Here is an 18,225-nt window from a genome sequence, read left to right as displayed (position 1 = left end):
ATCTGCTGTTCGGAGCGCCAAAGTCACGAGATTTCAGCAGTTTGGCGGTTTGACACTTGATCCGAATCATGATTCGATACGCTGATTCATTATGCTCCGAAGCTTCCTGAAGCAGTGTTTTGAAATCGGCCATCACTAAATAAGTTGTTATTTTGTTTTTTTTGGTGCACCAAAAATATTCTCGTCGCTTTATAATATTAATATTGAACCACTGTACTCACATGAACTGATTTAAATGTTTTTAGTACATTAATGGATCTTGAGAGAGGAAATGTCATTGCTGGCTATGGAGGCCTCACTGAGTCATCAGATTTCAACCAAAATATCTTAATTTGTCTTCTGAAGATCAACAAAGGTCTTACGGGTGTAAAACAGCACGAGGGTTAGTAATTAATGACAGAATTTTCATTTTTGGGTGAACTAACCTTTTAACTTAACTTTAAGAGACGGGAAAATAAGGCTCAGTAACCAGACCCCTGTCCTGAGACATGTTTCCTAAAATTATTACACTCCAAATTGAGCAGCAACTGATGATGGTAGATTTAGTTTATCGACTAGCCTACTTGTAAACAGTATTTACACTTGAGTCAAGTTCGTCCCACTTTAGCTAGTAGTGTCTAATATTTCTTCACAAGGCCAGCAACTTATAAAATACAGTTTATACTAAATTAGTAAAAAATCACTATGCATTAGAAATGTAATTGATATTCCGTATCAACAGTACTCCAGTTAATTCCAAATTCTCTGAAACAATACTTTATTAGGCCCAATAAAACAGGCTACTGAAAACCCCAAAGCTATTGTTTTGTAATTATTGACTTGTGGTGCCCTCTTTAGGACAAGTGAAGATATTACTGACACAGACACAGCTGGGTTGGCTATGAAAACTCTTCAAGGATTTGTCCACCATTATTAATTGACTCCATGAGAGATAATAGGGGGTTTAAGATAAAACGAAGAGTAATCTTAACACTGTGACCACTGAGGCGACCTCCTCCATGTAAATAAAACAGCTTTGTATAAGGCTGATATAACAGGAGTCATGACATTTTTTTTCATGACTTTCAAACATATTTTTCAAAAATACTGTTAATTTCTTTAGGAGTATATCTTTTGTGAGGAAAAAAAAATACAGAGTGGGCTCTGTAACTGTAACTGTAATCTCTAACTGTAATCTCTAACTGTATTCAACATGTTTTTGTAAGTACATTTTCTGCAGCTGTTGCGTGTGTGTGGCGTGAGCTTATGTTTTAGTATAAGTGATTGTGTTTTGTGTCATTTATAACAAATGTAGATGCTTGGACCGCTGGATTTTTTTTCTTTTGCAGAACGCAAAAGAAGATAGTTTGGCATGTTTTGAATGGCAATTAATGTCTGTAAATTATTCTCTGTTTTTTAAGCAAATTACATTTTAAAACTATACCTACTTTAAAGATGCAGTGTGTAATTTGTAGCGGCATCTAGCGGTGAGGTTGCGAATTGCAATATAGAGAAGCTACTGTGGCCAACACAGGACAAAGATGTCGTCGTCTGAGACAGCAGAGAGTAGCCAGTCAAGCAAACGCACTATGGAGAGCAGTTTGTTTAGGGCTGCTGTAAAAACATGCTGGCGCAAAATGGCGACTTAACATGTAAGGGGACCCGTGGTGTATGTAGATAGAAATGGCTCATTATGTAAGGTCTTTATACACAACTGAAAACATAGGTATGTATATTATATTGTATTTCTATCAATAGATCCTCCTAAAATTTACACATTGCACCTTTAAAATGAGTTAGATTTAATTTACTCAAATATATGCCCTTTATAAATGTACATTTTAGAATCAGAGGACTCATTCAAGTATTTATTTACTTATTTTTATTTACCTTATAATCATAGGCTATCACATGTTCCTCAAAAATGAATAGCAAGTTGTATTTTTTGGAATATTACTAAATGATACCGCATCTCTATTTTATAACAATCAGGTTGTAAATATGACAATCTCCATAATTTGCAATACACAGTTTTTGTACATTTTGGAAAAATAATAATTTGCAGTTATAGAGGTGCTATATAAAAAAACAAAACAATAAAATATTACTACGAAATTATTTGTAGAAAAACCATACCTTTTTACTTACATAAATGAGTAAATTGTATTTTTACTGAACTTTTGACAGACAAGACTCTATATTTTATTAGCCCTGCCCCAAAAATATTTCTATTTATTTATTTATTTTTTAATTGCAATATTTAACCAATGAACTACATTTCTCTATATTGCTACAAAGCACTTTATATACCTTTAAGCTTGTTACCATTAATTTTCTGGAAAAAAATACCAAGGATATCTGACGAATAATCTCATCTAAAAAAATTTTTTTTTAAATGTAATAGTAATAAAATATTTTTTTTAGCTATTAAAGATTTTTTTTCTAATAAAATCAATGTAACTAGCCATTATCTGTAAATACATTTAACATTCTGAATTTTTACCACCAGATGGCAATAAAACATTAAGAAACAGCTGAATGAGATGGCATGACAGTCCTGTTGTATATGGTCTGACATGCTAAAAATGTCAGCATATCTGTCTCCCAGACAGACTACATTCCATGTAAGTTTATACTTAAAATAGAGATCATTCTGCTCTCAATAAGAGGTCACAACCTTCAGACTGTTTTCTCTCACAACAGTGTTTAATCATATAAACAGTTTCAAGCTCTACACTGTATTTATTCTTAGAACAATTTTCCCTATACACGACAAATACGTGCTCACAATCTCATTTTACGTGAGAGGAGCTCTTCATAATCCTCCCACACTTCGCTCGAATCGAATAAAACTGGGCACAGTCCATCACTCTTTTGTCATTTACCTCAAAAAGAGAGTTTTGTGGGGGTACTGGTGACTCCCTTAACAGGGGCTCAAACGTAATTTTGTGGAGGAAAGCGCACCTGTCTCAACCTTCATAATGCTATACAGGCCCCATTCTGACGTTCACATGGGACACCTAAACAAATGATAAACCGCTGCAGTGTTCCCGCCAAGCAATGACTGAACAAGGTCATATAGGAGATGGTGACTATTACGCAGTGATTTGTGCCTTTGCTCAAGGCAGATCCCAGAGATCATGGATTTGGATACTGCTGCAGTGTCATCATACAGCATACAGCATACAGGACTATTTTCTAGGCAAAATAAGCAAACTTAGGGTACGATTAAAGGAATTGTTTGCCTAAAATTGAAAATGTTGTCATTTATTTCACTCAACTTGATGTTCCAAACCTGTATGAACACAAAAGAAGATATTTTGAAGAATGTATTTCGAAGAACTCTTTTGTCTATACAGTACAAGTCAATGGGGTCCAAAGTACTTCAACGAGTTCCCAACAGTATACTCTCCCATATTTGAGGTTTAATCACAATAAATGTATGTACATGATTATCGTTCTGATTTAAACAATTGCATATTTGCTGCAACTTGCTCTCTGGCATAATTTATTTGGCCTTTTTAAATAGCTTATCCTATTGCTTGATCTACAGCTCTGGAGTTGAAATCCCCAGCTCTGAATATGCAATAGGTAGACTGATTGTGATAGAAAGAAAAAAAGGCCGCACTGTTCGCTGCTGTGTGAAATTAAATTGGTATGAGAAACGTGAATGGATCAGCGTGTGGCTATCTGTGCCTGCCATCCCTGCTGGCTCCGGGACATGGCTGGACCTTGGGCAGCTGATGTCCAACTTGGCCCTGTTGCTTCTATTCATGGCTCAATAGGTAGTCCTTCTTTTGTGGAGCCTAAACAGATTAACACAAATCCATCCAACCTGTGGGACTGCGTAGATAAGATGCTCCATAGCTTGTTGGCCTCATAATGGCTATTGTTCTGGAGAACTGGAAACATACAGTGCGAACGTCTGCTTGGTTTAGCGACCTCAATTTGCATGGAAAATGAAGAGTCATTTGAATAACAAATCTTATTGTAAGCAGTTTTTTGCATGACATAATTTTGACAGCTACATACATTATGCAGCCTACAGCAATGGTTTTCAAACTCAATGGGTCTCAAACTTCTAAATATATATATATATATATATATATATATATATATATATATATATATATATATATATATATACACCCACCCATCAGGCATAACATTATGACCACCTTTCAAAACAGCCCTGACCCGTCAAGGCATGGACTCCACTAGACCCCTGAAGGTGTGCTCTGATATCTGGCACTAAGATGTTAGGAGCAGATCCTTTAAGTCCTGTAAGTTGCGAGGTGGGGCCTTCATGGATCAGACTTGTTTGTCCAGCACATCCCACAGATGCTCAATTGGATTGAGATCTGGGGAATTTGGAGGCCAAGTCAAATCATTCCTGAACCATTTCTGCTTTGTGGCAAGACGGATTATCCTGCTGAAAGAGGCCACAGCCACCAGGGAATACCGTTTCCATGAAAGGGTGTACATGGTCTGCAACAATGCTTAGGTAGGTGGTACATGTCATAGTTACATCCACATGGATGGCAGGACCCAAGTTTCCCAGCAGAACATTGCCCAAAGCATCATACTGCCTCCGCCATCTTACCTTCTTCCTATAGTGCATCCTGGTGCCATGTGTTCCCCAGGTAAGTGATGCACACACATCTGGCCATCCACACGATGTAAAAGAAAATGTGATTCATCAGACCAGGCTACCTTCTTCCATTGCTCCGTGGTCCAGTTCTGATGCTCACGTGCCCACTGTTGGTGCTTTCGGTGGTGGACAGGGGTCAGCATGGGCACCCTGACTGGTCAGTGGCTCTGCAGCCCCATTCGCATACAACAAACTGTGATGCACTGTGTATTCTGACACCTTTCTATCAGAACCAGCATTGACTTCTTGAGCAATTTGAGCTACAGTAGCTCGTCTGTTGGATCGGACCTCATGAGCCAGCCTTCGCTCCCCATGTTCATCAATGAGCCTTGGCCACCTATGACCCTGTCCCTGGTTCACCACTGTTTCTTCCTTGGACCAATTTTGATAGATACTGACCACTGCAGACCAGGAACATCCCACAAGAGCTGCAGTTTTGGAGATCCACTGCAGACCAGGAACACCCCACAAGAGATGCAGTTTTGGAGATGCTCTGACCCAGTCATCTAACCAACCATTTACATTCACAATTAATGCTTGCCCATTTTTCCTGCTTCTAACACATCAACTTTGAGAACAAAATGTTCACTTGCTGCCTAATATATCCCAACCACTAACATGTGCCGTGATAAAGAGATAATCAATGTTATTCACTTCACCTGTCAGTGCTCATAATGTTATGCCTGATCGGTGTATATATATATATATATATATATATATATATATATATATATATATATATATATGTGTGTGTGTGTGTGTATATATATGTGTATATATAATATATATAATACATATATGTCTATATATATATGTGTGTGTGTGTGTGTGTGTGTGTGTGTGTGTGTGTGTGTGTGTGCGTGTTATATTAATACAATCATATAACCATATAAATGATTTTCATTTTTTCCCTCTGGTTCTTGCTTAGACTGTTTTACAAATATATCTTGATTTATGTTTAAATGATAATACTTAAAAAAAATCATACTGCATTATATGTACATTCATAACAAAATGGACATATTTTTGTCCACTGAACCCTTATTAACCCTTTTATTGAGGAACATACAGCTTTCTCTCTCTCTAAACTAAATATATAAACTACAAATATATGGATGCAGCAATGCAACCTTGGGTCAAAAAGGTTGACAACTACAGTCTGTTTTAGAGAATGCAAGAATGTATTCCCATTTTGCCCTCATTTTGCCCACATTTTATTAATTTCCACTGTTATAGAAGCTGCTTGTCTTCAGTAGAGAATACGATGAATCATAATGTATATAGCCTGAGAACACCAGGGTGGTTAGTCTTTAAAGCTCCTCATGGGGGCGTCGTTCGCACACTTTCAAGTACACTACGCATACTCGAGCGCCAGAAAGTGCGCTCGGAGAGAAAGAAACATCGCTTCGAACTGTTTATCCTGACGTCAGTTTGAACAGATCGCACTGCCCCCGTATCACTTCACGCGACTCTGAACTGAGCTTCGGCTGGATTTCGGGAATCGATGAACGGGAGTGAGTCCACAACTTCACCATCCAAACTACTGGAGCCACTGAAATGATTTCGGCTTGTTTTCCCAACTGGACTAACAACATAAAATGAATACCTGCGCATTTCTCTTGATCCTGGCTGTTCAGATTCACGCCGACAGCGTAGAGGGACCAACAGGTAAAGTCCCGTTTATCTGGAGTTACAGAGACTGCGCACTTTCAAACTTGTGTGTGTTTTGAGGATATGGGAAGCATAAGCTTGTTCTCTTGACAGCAAAAGGAGACTGAGTTGCACTTAGGAACCGCTGAACTTTTCTAATAATGGAGAGATTTGGTCTCGGCTGTCATAAAAACAGTGAAGATGCCGTCAAAAGCTTAAAACGAACTGTGTTTCAGACGGTTTGTTATTTGGTACAAGATGCCTGTTTAAACATTCCCTCAGTTGTTCAGGTTGTCATGGTTCATAGTGTGGGTCTTTGAATTATTATAGTGTATTTTTTTTATTGAAAACACGCCGGGAAGTTGTTCGTTATAAAGTAAACAAGTGCAGTTTCATCTGCGAAGCTTGAAAACAGCGGTCGACTGAATTAACGAATCATTTGTGGCTGCACCAGATGTGTTATAAAAGCTGTGAGGTGAATTTTTTTGGTCGAATCCACATCAGAAGGATTGACAGCGAGTTGTATTTTAAAGTGAATTAACCACCAGCAGAATACAAGTTATTTTTGTTTTAACTTTTCAGATTTTTCCTATAACTGGGGTTGAATCTTTTTGGTTGCCTTTTTTTTTTTTTTTTTTTAATTTATACCACGAAAAAATCTTTAATATACACGCTCTCACAGAAAGATACAACTTTTTTGCGCTTTTAGTAGGACTAAATGTTTTACAGTGAAGTATATTTGGAGAGTAGCGTGAAGTACAGTGATGTAACGTTCACTGAATCCCTGATTCACTTCACTGCGCTCTTTATTGCTGATAAAAAAGCACTCACATATATCCGGTTATGCTTATGAGTTATAACAGCTTGTTTATGTGTTGTTCACGCACTGAAGCGTCCAAGAGGCTATTATCTCATGTCCAAAACATGTTTCTTAATCATTTTAATAACAAATCTTTTTTTTTCTTTTAAGTCCACCTGAGTTTGGCGCCACTTTTCTGTGTTTTTGAATGAATAAATAGTCTTAAACGAGCCTAGACCTAAGATTGTTCAATGGTCTTATCTAGTTTAAGATGATCTGGCTTTCACCTGGTTTAGCTGTGTGTTTTTTCCATCCTGAAAAACATCAGCTGCTGGTGGTTTGCTGGTTTTAACTGGTTTAAGCTGGTCTCCCTGTCTGTTCAAACAGTCACAGACTGGTCACACTTAGCTAGTTTAGCTAGAAGGCCATGAAACGCCAGCCAACAGATCACCCTGACCAGCCTCGGAAACCAGCAAACCCTTTTACATTTACATTATTTTCCATTATTTAGGACCTATGTTTTTTTAAGCTGTTTTCTTTGTGAGGAGTGTTGGCTGTTCGCATTTGACTATCCTCGTAGGCATAACCTGATCCGCACACGCACAGAAATTATGAACTGCCTCCTCCTCCACACTGTCAGTGGGCTGTATGAAGACAGAGCAGGTACAGGAAAACTGAAAGGTGCCGTGTGTGTTTGCTCATAATGGACCACTCCCTCTGAGCCAGGCTGTAGGAAACATATCGCATGATTCGACCAAGAAACTTGACAAACAATCATGATTCGTTTGAGGAAGCTATTGATTTTCAGTTAACTAAATGGCTTCCATTTAGCAAGCTGTCAAGTAGCTGTAGGGTTCTGTGACTACTGCTGCGGTCTGTGCATTCCCTCTGCTCTTCAGCTGCAGTCTAATCCTAGTTTCTGTTGGTTTTTGGCCTGTTTTACACAGTATAATCCACTCTTATTGTGTTCGGCTGCTGTTTCCGCTGTTGTTGTCTTCTCTTTTGTTTTCCCATGGCCTGGTTGACAGAAGGCAGCGATGAGTGACCTGATGTGAGATGAATACTGCCATTGTAACCAAGTGTCTACTTCATTTATAGCTCTTCATATCCCTTCTTTTGTGAGCTGTGCATCATTATTTTGAGTCTTAGAGTAATGATGAATGGATAAACTTTATAAGGACTGATGATGTAATTAAAAAATAATAATAAATTGGTTCGTACAAATGTATAAAAGCACAAAATCCTTCAACATTCCAATGAAAATTAGTTTTTTTTAAATCAATGAGTGTGCTGGTGAGATTACTTTGACGATTGAAAAATGCATTGGAATCAGTACTGAGGTTAATAAGTAAGGTTTTGATGTATTTTTGCTTACTTGTGAATAGCGTAATGATTGCATGGCTGACCTCCAATTGATTTCACCTTTCAAGGTTATTTTCTTTTAGTTCATAATCATAGATGCTGTTGCGATCCAAACTCTGTCGCTATGCTGGAACTGACACAAGCAAATGTCTCTCATAATAAGGGGAATGAAGCACATCATTAGAACGAATAGGGAAATAATTAAAGCACATGAAGATAATTATACTAAAGCTGAGACAGAATGGGGCAGCTTCATATTAGCTGCCTAGTGATGGAGTCTCAGGAGGTTTGACATGCAGTGCTCTTTGTTGAGTTGTGCAGCTTGGTTTTATTCTATGGTATTGACATTTGGAATAATCTGTTTAAACCAGATCATATCTGTAAATATAATTTAGCTTAATTTTCTATTAATTGCACAGTGTGTGTTTAGAGTTGGCCGATATGGGTCTTTCTTTCATTGGCCAATGTTGATACAATATTGTGGGAAAAGTCGATTACCTGAAATTAAAGTGTGAACTAATTTATACCGATGTATTGGGTGCTGAATGTGACTTTTTAATGTTATCAGCCTGGGGTGCCTTTGCCAAAGCGAACTATGATCGCAAGTTCTGTCATTACCAATAGAGTTCAATGGGACTTACGACCAAAGTTAACTAGCGATGCTTTCGGGAAACGCACCCCTGATAAGTAAAATAGGCCGATTATTGCAGATTATAATGATAGCCAATTTATCGCACCCCACCCCCACGACAGTTAGCCTAATAATAGTAAAACACAAACAAATTAATTGCTTACTCAGAGCCTGTATTTTTTTTTTTCCACGACACACATTTGTGACATTTGTGAAAGTTGAATTTTCCATTTAACTTTTTAAAATAACATTTCTTTATTCCAAGTTTTTTTTTACGGTTGACCACATTTAAGTGATTGTGGGATGAGAGAGATTTCGGCACCTGTTCTAAAAGTAATTACTTTTTAAATTAATTAGAATTAATTAATATAATTATGTGTGGTGTGTTGAGGCACATAGACATCTGGAATTCATTCATTTATAATTAATTTAAGTTTTGTTTTCAACCCACAAAAATGTATTCATATCTGTCAGCCAAATTATCAGTTATCAGCTTCAAAATACAATGAATTATCATTCTAAGTATCAGCCGAAATTTCAATAGGGTTGCATATTAATTTTACATGATATTTTATCAAAATTACTACTTTTTGTCATTGGCAAAGTGTAGACTGAATAAATAGGCTTGGCTGATATCGATCTGTCAAATTAAACAAGATCTACAAGATCAAGATTGTACACAAATCTTGAATTTGAAGAGCTTTTCAATATGATATCAACCATGTTTGCAAAAGTTGAGTTTCTGTCCTTCCAGAGTGCCTAATTGGCTTCCTCAGGTTTGCTGGACTGTCAGTCCTCTAGCTTAGTTATAGCTTAGACTTCAACTGTTTCTTGTAGTGCAGAGCATGGCATGTGCATCAAGGTGTTATCCATTTTCCCAGAACCGACTGCAGCAACTTTGCAGTAGCTGAGTGAGTCCAGAGCATTGAAATCTTTCAAATAATCGTGGTCATCATGCAAATTCCCTCAGGACATGAAACTTTTGTTTGCTTTCAAAGGTTTAAGTGTAGCATAGAGGATGGCTTGTTGGTAAAGTGCGGATGAAGTTTTATAGGGTTTTCCCCACTGATTATGAGATAATGCACATGTCTGAACATCAATGAGACCGCCTTGATGCCCAGGTGTAGGCGGGAGACCGTGGTTGGAGGGCTCGGATGTCTCGGGCACCCAGATATTACGCATCAAACAGATTCATTAATCAGAATCAACCTGACATCCAAATTCTTTGACCTCATCTAATTGCAGAGTACATGTAAAACAGGAGGCGGCGAGGACCCTGCTGACCGGAATTTTATTTCCTTTGTAATTAAGGAAATTGCATAGCTTTTTTTTTTTGCACTTCCATCTGCAGTAGAAGCTCAGAAGACCGTTTATTTTTCCTTTCAGACTGTTAAGCGTCACTGAAATAATGAGGAAATGTGTCGGAGAGGGTTTTGAATGCAACAGCTGAGAGCGCTCGTTCCCCCGGCATCAGAGGCAGTCCGTCTCTTGTCGAGAAATGTTTTCTTTGGACTCGCCTGTCATATATAAGAGGTGCAGGGTGGGGAGGGGGTTTTGGGAAAGGAGGACTGCCAAAGGGCTCTCCCCTCCTCCTCTTCAAACGGCAGAGCTGCTCTGAGTCAACATCTGATGGGAAACAAGCGTACGACAACAGAGCGAACCGGTGCTGGCTTTTCCTTTTGTTGTCTCTGGAAGGCTGCTCCATTCCTCACTGATTTATCTACAGATTTCAAAAAACAGTTCCAATTTCAAGGGGCCCCTGATGGAAATTTGGCTCTGAGAGGATCTGAGACTGGTGTTTAGATGTGAGAATGACAGTGAAATAGATCATCACAGACTCCAGAACAGGAAGGTACTTAGAAGCCTCGGCTTGCCCTTAAGTTTGGCGAGTTTTGCTTCAAGATCTCCGCTCGGTTAGATTCTCCCACGTTAAATCCAGCCTACCCAGGTGCAGCTTTTTTGAATTCATCCCGACAGTGCACTCTATGATTTGTTCTCCTCCTTACAAGCAGTAATGCCTGAGGCTACGCTTCTTTCATTTTCATTTTCAGGAAGCTTTTTGCCTTAACTTTGTTTAGTGTCTGTTGAGCAGCACCACGTATCAGAGGATTGCAGGTGTTTACACTGTGTGGGTGGTGAATATACTTTATTTTTAAGCCTAGTAATTTCACTGGTAATGGTAAACAATGATTGAGACTAAAGGGCGTCTCTGCAATGCCTTTTTGAATTATATCCACCCAGGGTACAAAATAAACACCTGCCAAGGCAAGAATTTTTTTTGGAAATGTTAAAGGTGCCATAGAATTTAAAATTGAATTTACCTTGGCACAGTTGAATAACAAGAGTTCAGTACATGGAAATGACATACAGTGAGTCTCAAACAGCATTGTTTCCTCCTTCTTATGTAAATCTCATTTGTTTAAAAGACCTCAGAAGAACAGGCGAATCTCAACATAACACCGACTGTTACTTAACAGTCGGGATCATTAATATGTACGTCCCGAATATTTGCATATACCAGCCCATGTTCAAGGCATTAGACAAGGGCAGGACGTCTGGATGTGCACAGCTGAATCATCAGACTAGGTAAGCAAGCAAGGACAATAGCGAAAAATGGCACATGGAGCAATAATAGATTCATGATTCATGATAACATGATATTTTTTAAATTTATTTTAAAGGATTTAAAGGGGCTGCAGCCAGAATCTGCGCATATTTAATGATGCCCCAAAATATTCAGTTAAAAAAATGAATTAAAAAAAATCTATGGGGTATTTTGAGCTGAAACTTCACAGACACATTCAGGAAATATGCCTTATCAAAATATGAAAATATGACTAGAAAAATAACACTGCTAGATTATCAATAATACATCAATGCTTTCGAAAAAGAAACGACTAAAAGGAATAGCATGAGGTGAAGCTGAAGAATGAATGAACAGTAAACTTAAGCCTGTTCTATTTGACTCATCCTAAATGAGATTAATCAGATATCCTGGATACACAACATAAACATTACAACTTGTATCTGCACAAAAGGATGCAAATGCAAGTGAACTTGGACTAATGCTGCCTTCACATGCTCTTGGAATTATCGTAAATACGAGTATCCTAGGTAAAAATGGCACATGAACGGCCTCCCACTTCTTTTAAGATGACTTCAGAAGTAGGCAGCATGAGTTACGTGCTAGCCAGAAAATGTCATTTTCTGGATGCGCTCTTCCCGTAACAAGGCACTGAAACACGGGCAATAAAGCACAAAGAATTAACAACATTCTAGTGTTCTGCATATGGCAGATTGCCGCTGCATATCTTGCACTTAACTGCGTTTTCATTTACTTTATCAAGTGATTCCAGACATCCCTGCGTGTTTTTGAGGCCATGACGAGAAACAATTTTAATTAAAACATAGGCCTACTGTTTAAAGTAAATAAGAAAAAATTACTCCGTTGGATTATTGATAATATCATCAACGTTTATGAAAAAGAAACATCTAAAAGGAATTAAATAACCCAATCATAGTCAATAATTTCTGGCATTGCCATTTGAGCTGACACTGAAGAGTGAATAAACACCGGTAAACTGACGTGCTTTGTTAGCGGGTTAATAAACTCAACCAAAGTATCCTATTATGAGATTAACCTTATGTATGTGCAGGATGTGAACTTGACTGTGTAACTTGTCTGAATGTGTAACTTCCATTGTGGATGCGCTCTTCCCTTAACGACAACGTTGAAACACAGGCAACTAAAGCACAAAGAATTTACAACATTCTATTACAATAGTGTTCTCATTATAATGTTTTGCATATGGAAGATTGGCACTCCACATCTTGTACTTAACTGTATTTTCATGACTAAAGTGATTCCAGGCATCATTGCATGCTTTCAAACCTATAGTTTCACTTTATTTTGCCAGTAGTTCGAAAAGGGGCATAGTTTGCATGAAAAATTGGTAATGTTGCCCCTAGTCTCATGTAGCCAGACTTTCAGACTGATGGCAGAAGGTCTGGACTCTATTGCAACTTTCATTGGCCAAGGACTGCCCAAGAGGACATTTTTGACAGACATGTAACGCAACCAATCATAGTTTGTTTTGTTCCGCGTCATGTTTAGGGGCATGAAAATGTAAAGTCGAGTTCCCTACAATAACAGACCAGCATCTAATAAATTATTCATTCAAGAACATTGTGCAAGTTTACTGCTACAGTGGAGCCGCAAACTTCACATAGTTTTGAAAACCCAGTGTTTTAAGTATGCGCTCATTGTCAAAGTTGTAAACATGACGCCGTTCTTCTTCCATGAGGGCGTCACGCCATTTGTTTGCAGGCCGGACATTTAAAGAATGCGACACACGTCTCCCGGGCATCCTGTAGAATTCAACCAATCAGATGATGACTTTGAAAATCCTGAAGTGTGCCAGTTTAAGTGTGCCATATGCATCAGACGTTCAGCCAATGGTCCATGGGCGTGACGTCTGAGGCTGAGACTATGTGACCCTGGACTCTTGAGTGCACCAGAGTACTGAACCTGAGGAGGTGGTCTGAGTTTAGTTGCACTGGAACTGTGGTATGATTTGTGTGAATGTGGAAGAAACTTGAACTTGGGTACGCACTTGTTCTGGAAGTAATGTAACCTGCGCGTGCATTTCAGCCAATGACAACATCATTGGTTTAAAAAAAACAAATGCAGGGGATGACAGTGGTGATGATTTACCTTGGATACGAGCAAGACTGTCATCGTGCCGAGTGAGTGCAACCAGATACAATAAAAAACACAATATATTGATGATGTAATATGAATGCAAATGCACCAGGGTTCGACAGAATCAAGTTGAGTGTGAAACCGGTCAGGAACAATCACGCTTAACCACAGCAAACGTGCCCAGTGTGAAATCCCCCTATAACTACATTTGCCTCTAATTGCATTCTCTCTGAATGCATACTTCTTGCCTGTTTTAAACTCATGGTTCTTAAGGGTAATTCTAGAGGAACAATGTTTGGTCTATGATGGTAGTTAGGCCTTCTGAGTGCAGGGTTTCTTGCCATAAGAGTTCCTTCTGCTACTCTGGCCAACTTTGCTTTTTCAGGTGTTGTTTTCTGTCATTAGAAAAGCCAGCCAGTCACTCAAGAGTCCCTCTCAGCTCCTGAAAGATCCACTCTGAGAGATGACACAATAGCCAAGGACAGAATTGCATGGAGCATGTTTTTTGTGGCAAGATTTCCTCATTGGACAGTTAAATAAGGTCGTTAAGGTCAGAAACCAGTCAGCAAACTGGCTTCTGAAAAAGATGCTGAGAGATTTCCATTCTTCCTCACTTTACAAGGAATGTGAAAGTGTGCAACCCTTTGAACATTTTCTGACTAATTTGGACATGCCTTTATTGTTAACAAATGAAAGCATATATTAACTGTTATAAAAGAATATATCTCATATTATAGCATAAATAGATGGATTTAAAGGTTGAAATTTCTGTTATTAATTACTCGCCTCATGTTGTTCCGCACCTATAAGACATTCGTTCATCTTCGGAACACAAATTAAGATATTTTTGATGAAATCCGAGATGTTTTTTTTTTTTTTTTTAATCAGCATTCTGATGTAGAACCTGAAAGCGTTAAACGTAAACGGCATAGGAGAATGACGGGAATGAAGACATTGTTGAATAATGTCCTTATTTTTGTTTTGTTTTTGCGCACAAAAAGTATTCTTGTCACTTCATAACATTAAGGTTGAACCACTGTAGTCACATGGACTATTTTAACCATGTCTTTACTATCTTTCTGGACCTTAAAGGTGCCCTAGAACTTTTTTTTAAAAGATGTAATATAAGTCTAAGGTGTCCCCTGAATGTGTCTGTGAAGTTTCAGCTCAAAATACCCCATAGATTTTTTTTAATTCATTTTTTTAACTGCCTATTTTGGGGCATAATTAGAAATGAGCCGATTCAGGGTGTGTGGCCCTTTAAATCCATGCCCCAAGAGCTCGCGCTTGCCTTAAACAACATAAAAAAAGTTCAAACAGCTAATTTAACCCTCAAAATGGATCTTTACAAAGTGTTCGTCATTCAGCATGTCTAATCGCGTAAATACAGTGTTTATTTTGATGTTTACATTGATTCTGAATGAGTTTGAGGCTATGCTCCGTGGCTAACGGCTAATGCTACACTGTTGGAGAGATTTATAAAGAATGAAGTTGTGTTCATGAATTATACAGAGTGCAAGTGTTTAAAAATGAAAATAGTGACGATTCTTGTCTCCGTGAATACAGTAAGAAACGATGGTAACTTTAACCACATTTAACAGTACATTAGCAACATGCTAACAAAACATTTATAAAGACAATTTACAAATATCACTAAAAATATCATGTTATCATGAATCATGTCAGTTATTATTGCTCCATCTGCCATATTTTGCTATTGTCCTTGCTTGCTTACCTAGTCTGATGATTCAGCTGTGCACATCCAGACGTTAATACTGGCTGCCCTTGTGTAATGCCTCGATCATGGGCTGGCATTTGCAAATATTGGGGGCGTACATAATAATGATCCCGATTGTTACGTAACAGTCGGTGTTATGTTGAGATTCACCTGTTCTTCGGAGGTCTTTTAAACAAATGAGATTTATATAAGAAGGAGGAAACAATGGAGTTTGAGACTCACTGTATGTCTTTTCCATGTACTGAACTCTTGTTATTTAACTATGCCGAGGTAAATTAAATTTTTGAATCTAGGGCACCTTTAAATATATGGTACTTGTGTTGCTTTCTATGGGGGATAAAAAAACCACGGATTTCATCAAAAATATCTTAATTTGTGTTCCGAAGATGAACGAAGGTCTTACGGGTTTGGAACACATGAGGGTGAGTAATTAATGAATTATGATAGACATTTCATTTTTGGGTGAACTAAACCTTTAATCCTTCAGTACATCGTTTGCCCGAAATTTCAAGACCGAACTGAACTTAAGTTACATGTCCTTTGTGTTCCGCTAAAATATATATATAAAAATTAGGGCTGTCAAAATAACGCGTTAATTTCGATTAATTAATCTGATAAAAAATAACGCAGATTAATCCATTCCGTATTGACCTTTGAACCTGGAGCCGTTCTAGCCACCATTCGACTGTAAAATAAAGGAGGGAGACGACTGCTGTGCGGACGGACATAACGAGCATAATAATCCAAATCAACTGACACAATGCTAAAAGTTCGTAAGACAGAATCCATGCTTCACGAGGCGCATTCGGAGAATGTTTTTCCTGAATAACCGATGGGTGTGTGAATAGTGCTCAAAAGAACGTCACCTCATCTTCTCTGACAGGCGCCCTGCACGTGCAGCTGACATAAACCACACTTTCAGTAAACAAAAAGAAAATCCTATCCAGTGGTGAAGTGTTTTCTGTGTTGACAAATCTTTTGCGATGTCCTAATAACAGTCGCGATTCGCACGCAACGTGTCAACGTCCGCTAATGTCCAATTCGCGACCTAATGACTCATTTGAACAGATTCATTTTAATGAATCATGACAACATCTGATTCTTCCACATGGTCTATAATGAATCATTTACTCAAACAACTCTGAAATGAGAACATAAGTGTGCTTACCCCATTTAGCAAGAGTGGTTAGTAAAATTAGCCTTAATAATCCACAATATTTTCAGGTTATTTAAATGACAATGTGTAGTAAATTAGGCCTACCTATAAAATCAGTTAGTTTAGACTGGAGTGAGGTGAAACCAGAACAAAGCCAGTTGTTGTTAGCTAGGTGTATTCAATTGTATATGGTAGAAAATTATATTATTAGTTAATATAACTTCTAAATGCTACTTTTTAATACTTTTCAGGTTTAGCAAAAAAGCATCTTCTCTTACAAAGCTATAAAATCATTTTTTTTTTCATTTATTTTTTTTTTGCAAAGAGGGCAAGAAAGAATTAAAGTGAGAGTGTCGGGTACTTTATTGTCAGTATCGGGCTCGCAGATCACGTGGGTAGGGCACTTTTTACTGTTTGTGTGGATGACCATGTCTGTCACCACTGAAGACCATTTTTGACCAGGGAAAAACCCTGCATTGATTAATTTGAATTGAAATATTTAATACTTTCACAGCAAAAATTATGTATGCGATTAATTTAGATTAATTAATCACATGTAATTAATTAGATTAAAATTTTTAATCGATTGACAGCCCTACAAAAAATATAAAGAGCTTCAGCATTTATTGTTTGGCCTTCATCATATAGTTTTTTTTTTTTTTTTTTTCCCTGAACATTTCTTTTCTATCGTGATATTTGCGTTGCAGTATTCAGCGAGTCTTTGTGCTGGTCTTTTGTCATCATGACCTGTTTTGAAGGTCTCTGCTTGTTTCAGTGCATTTTTATAATCTATGTGGCCCAGTGGCATTTTCTTTGTACCTTCTATTTAAACAAATGGGGCGAGCTCTTGTCTGAATCATTTATCTGTTTTGCCAGTTCCTGGCAAGTACAAAGATCTGAGGATGCAAAATGTCCTCTCAGTAGAATAGATCTTTTGTAATTGCATGACTCTCTATTCTCTCATTCATTGTGAGTGTTTTTCAAGCCTCTCCCTCTTTCACTATTTCTTTCTCTCTTACCTCTCGCAGTATTTCTCGGACTGTATATGAAATGGTGATAAGACTGCTCATAACATTTGGTTTATGACAAAACCTTCCATTTGCCTGACCTTTTAGCTTGAGTTTTAGATTGACATGCTACAAATATCATGCTTTATGGACTCCCCGATTAGCATTTAGTATCTTTGAATGGCTTATTTGTTATGTCTATGTGCTGTCGAAGGAATACACAGCTGTCACATAACTCTCGGGGATGTACTGATGAGGTTTGTGGTGGAGATCTGGAGGTTTCTGAATTTCATCTTGGCTCTAGTGCTGCACTGACAGGCTGGAGAGATTTACACCAGCCATGCCCTTATTCTCCATACTCAGCCTCTCGGTGGCCCAGTCCAGCAGAGATTAAAGTCATATTGATCCATGAGCCCAGGAAAGTCCATTTCACTAAGACTCCATCAAACAAGGACCCCCTTTATGAACCACGTGTTTCTGATATAGAGACATGAAATATAGTGAGTATGAAATACAGTGGGTGAAAGCCATCCTCATATATGGACTCATA

The 18,225-nt window shown here is 38.0% G+C and overlaps 1 protein-coding gene across 13 annotated transcripts in view; it reads left to right on the top strand.

Annotated features, from left to right (window-relative positions):
• Positions 1 to 5,967: 5,967 nt before the first annotated feature.
• ptprub (protein tyrosine phosphatase receptor type Ub) overlaps positions 5,968 to 18,225 on the top strand; it is a 272,915-nt gene continuing 260,657 nt past the window's right edge. For 7 of the 13 annotated variants that reach the window (XM_048153166.1, XM_048153163.1, XM_048153158.1 and 4 more), the window contains exon 1: positions 5,969 to 6,298. In XM_048153166.1, coding sequence (XP_048009123.1) covers positions 6,229 to 6,298 — 70 coding nt within the window. In that variant the 5' untranslated portion in view covers positions 5,969 to 6,228. Of the gene's footprint in view, positions 6,299 to 18,225 lie in introns of all 13 variants that reach the window. The other 6 variants (XM_048153165.1, XM_048153162.1, XM_048153157.1 and 3 more) reach the window with 3 other exon arrangements.

This window comes from Megalobrama amblycephala, linkage group LG13 (assembly GCF_018812025.1).
Source record: "Megalobrama amblycephala isolate DHTTF-2021 linkage group LG13, ASM1881202v1, whole genome shotgun sequence".
NCBI classification, from domain to species: Eukaryota; Metazoa; Chordata; class Actinopteri; order Cypriniformes; family Xenocyprididae; genus Megalobrama; species Megalobrama amblycephala.
The sequence above is the reverse complement of the archived record's forward strand: the minus strand, read 5'-3'. Positions and strand labels throughout refer to the sequence as shown.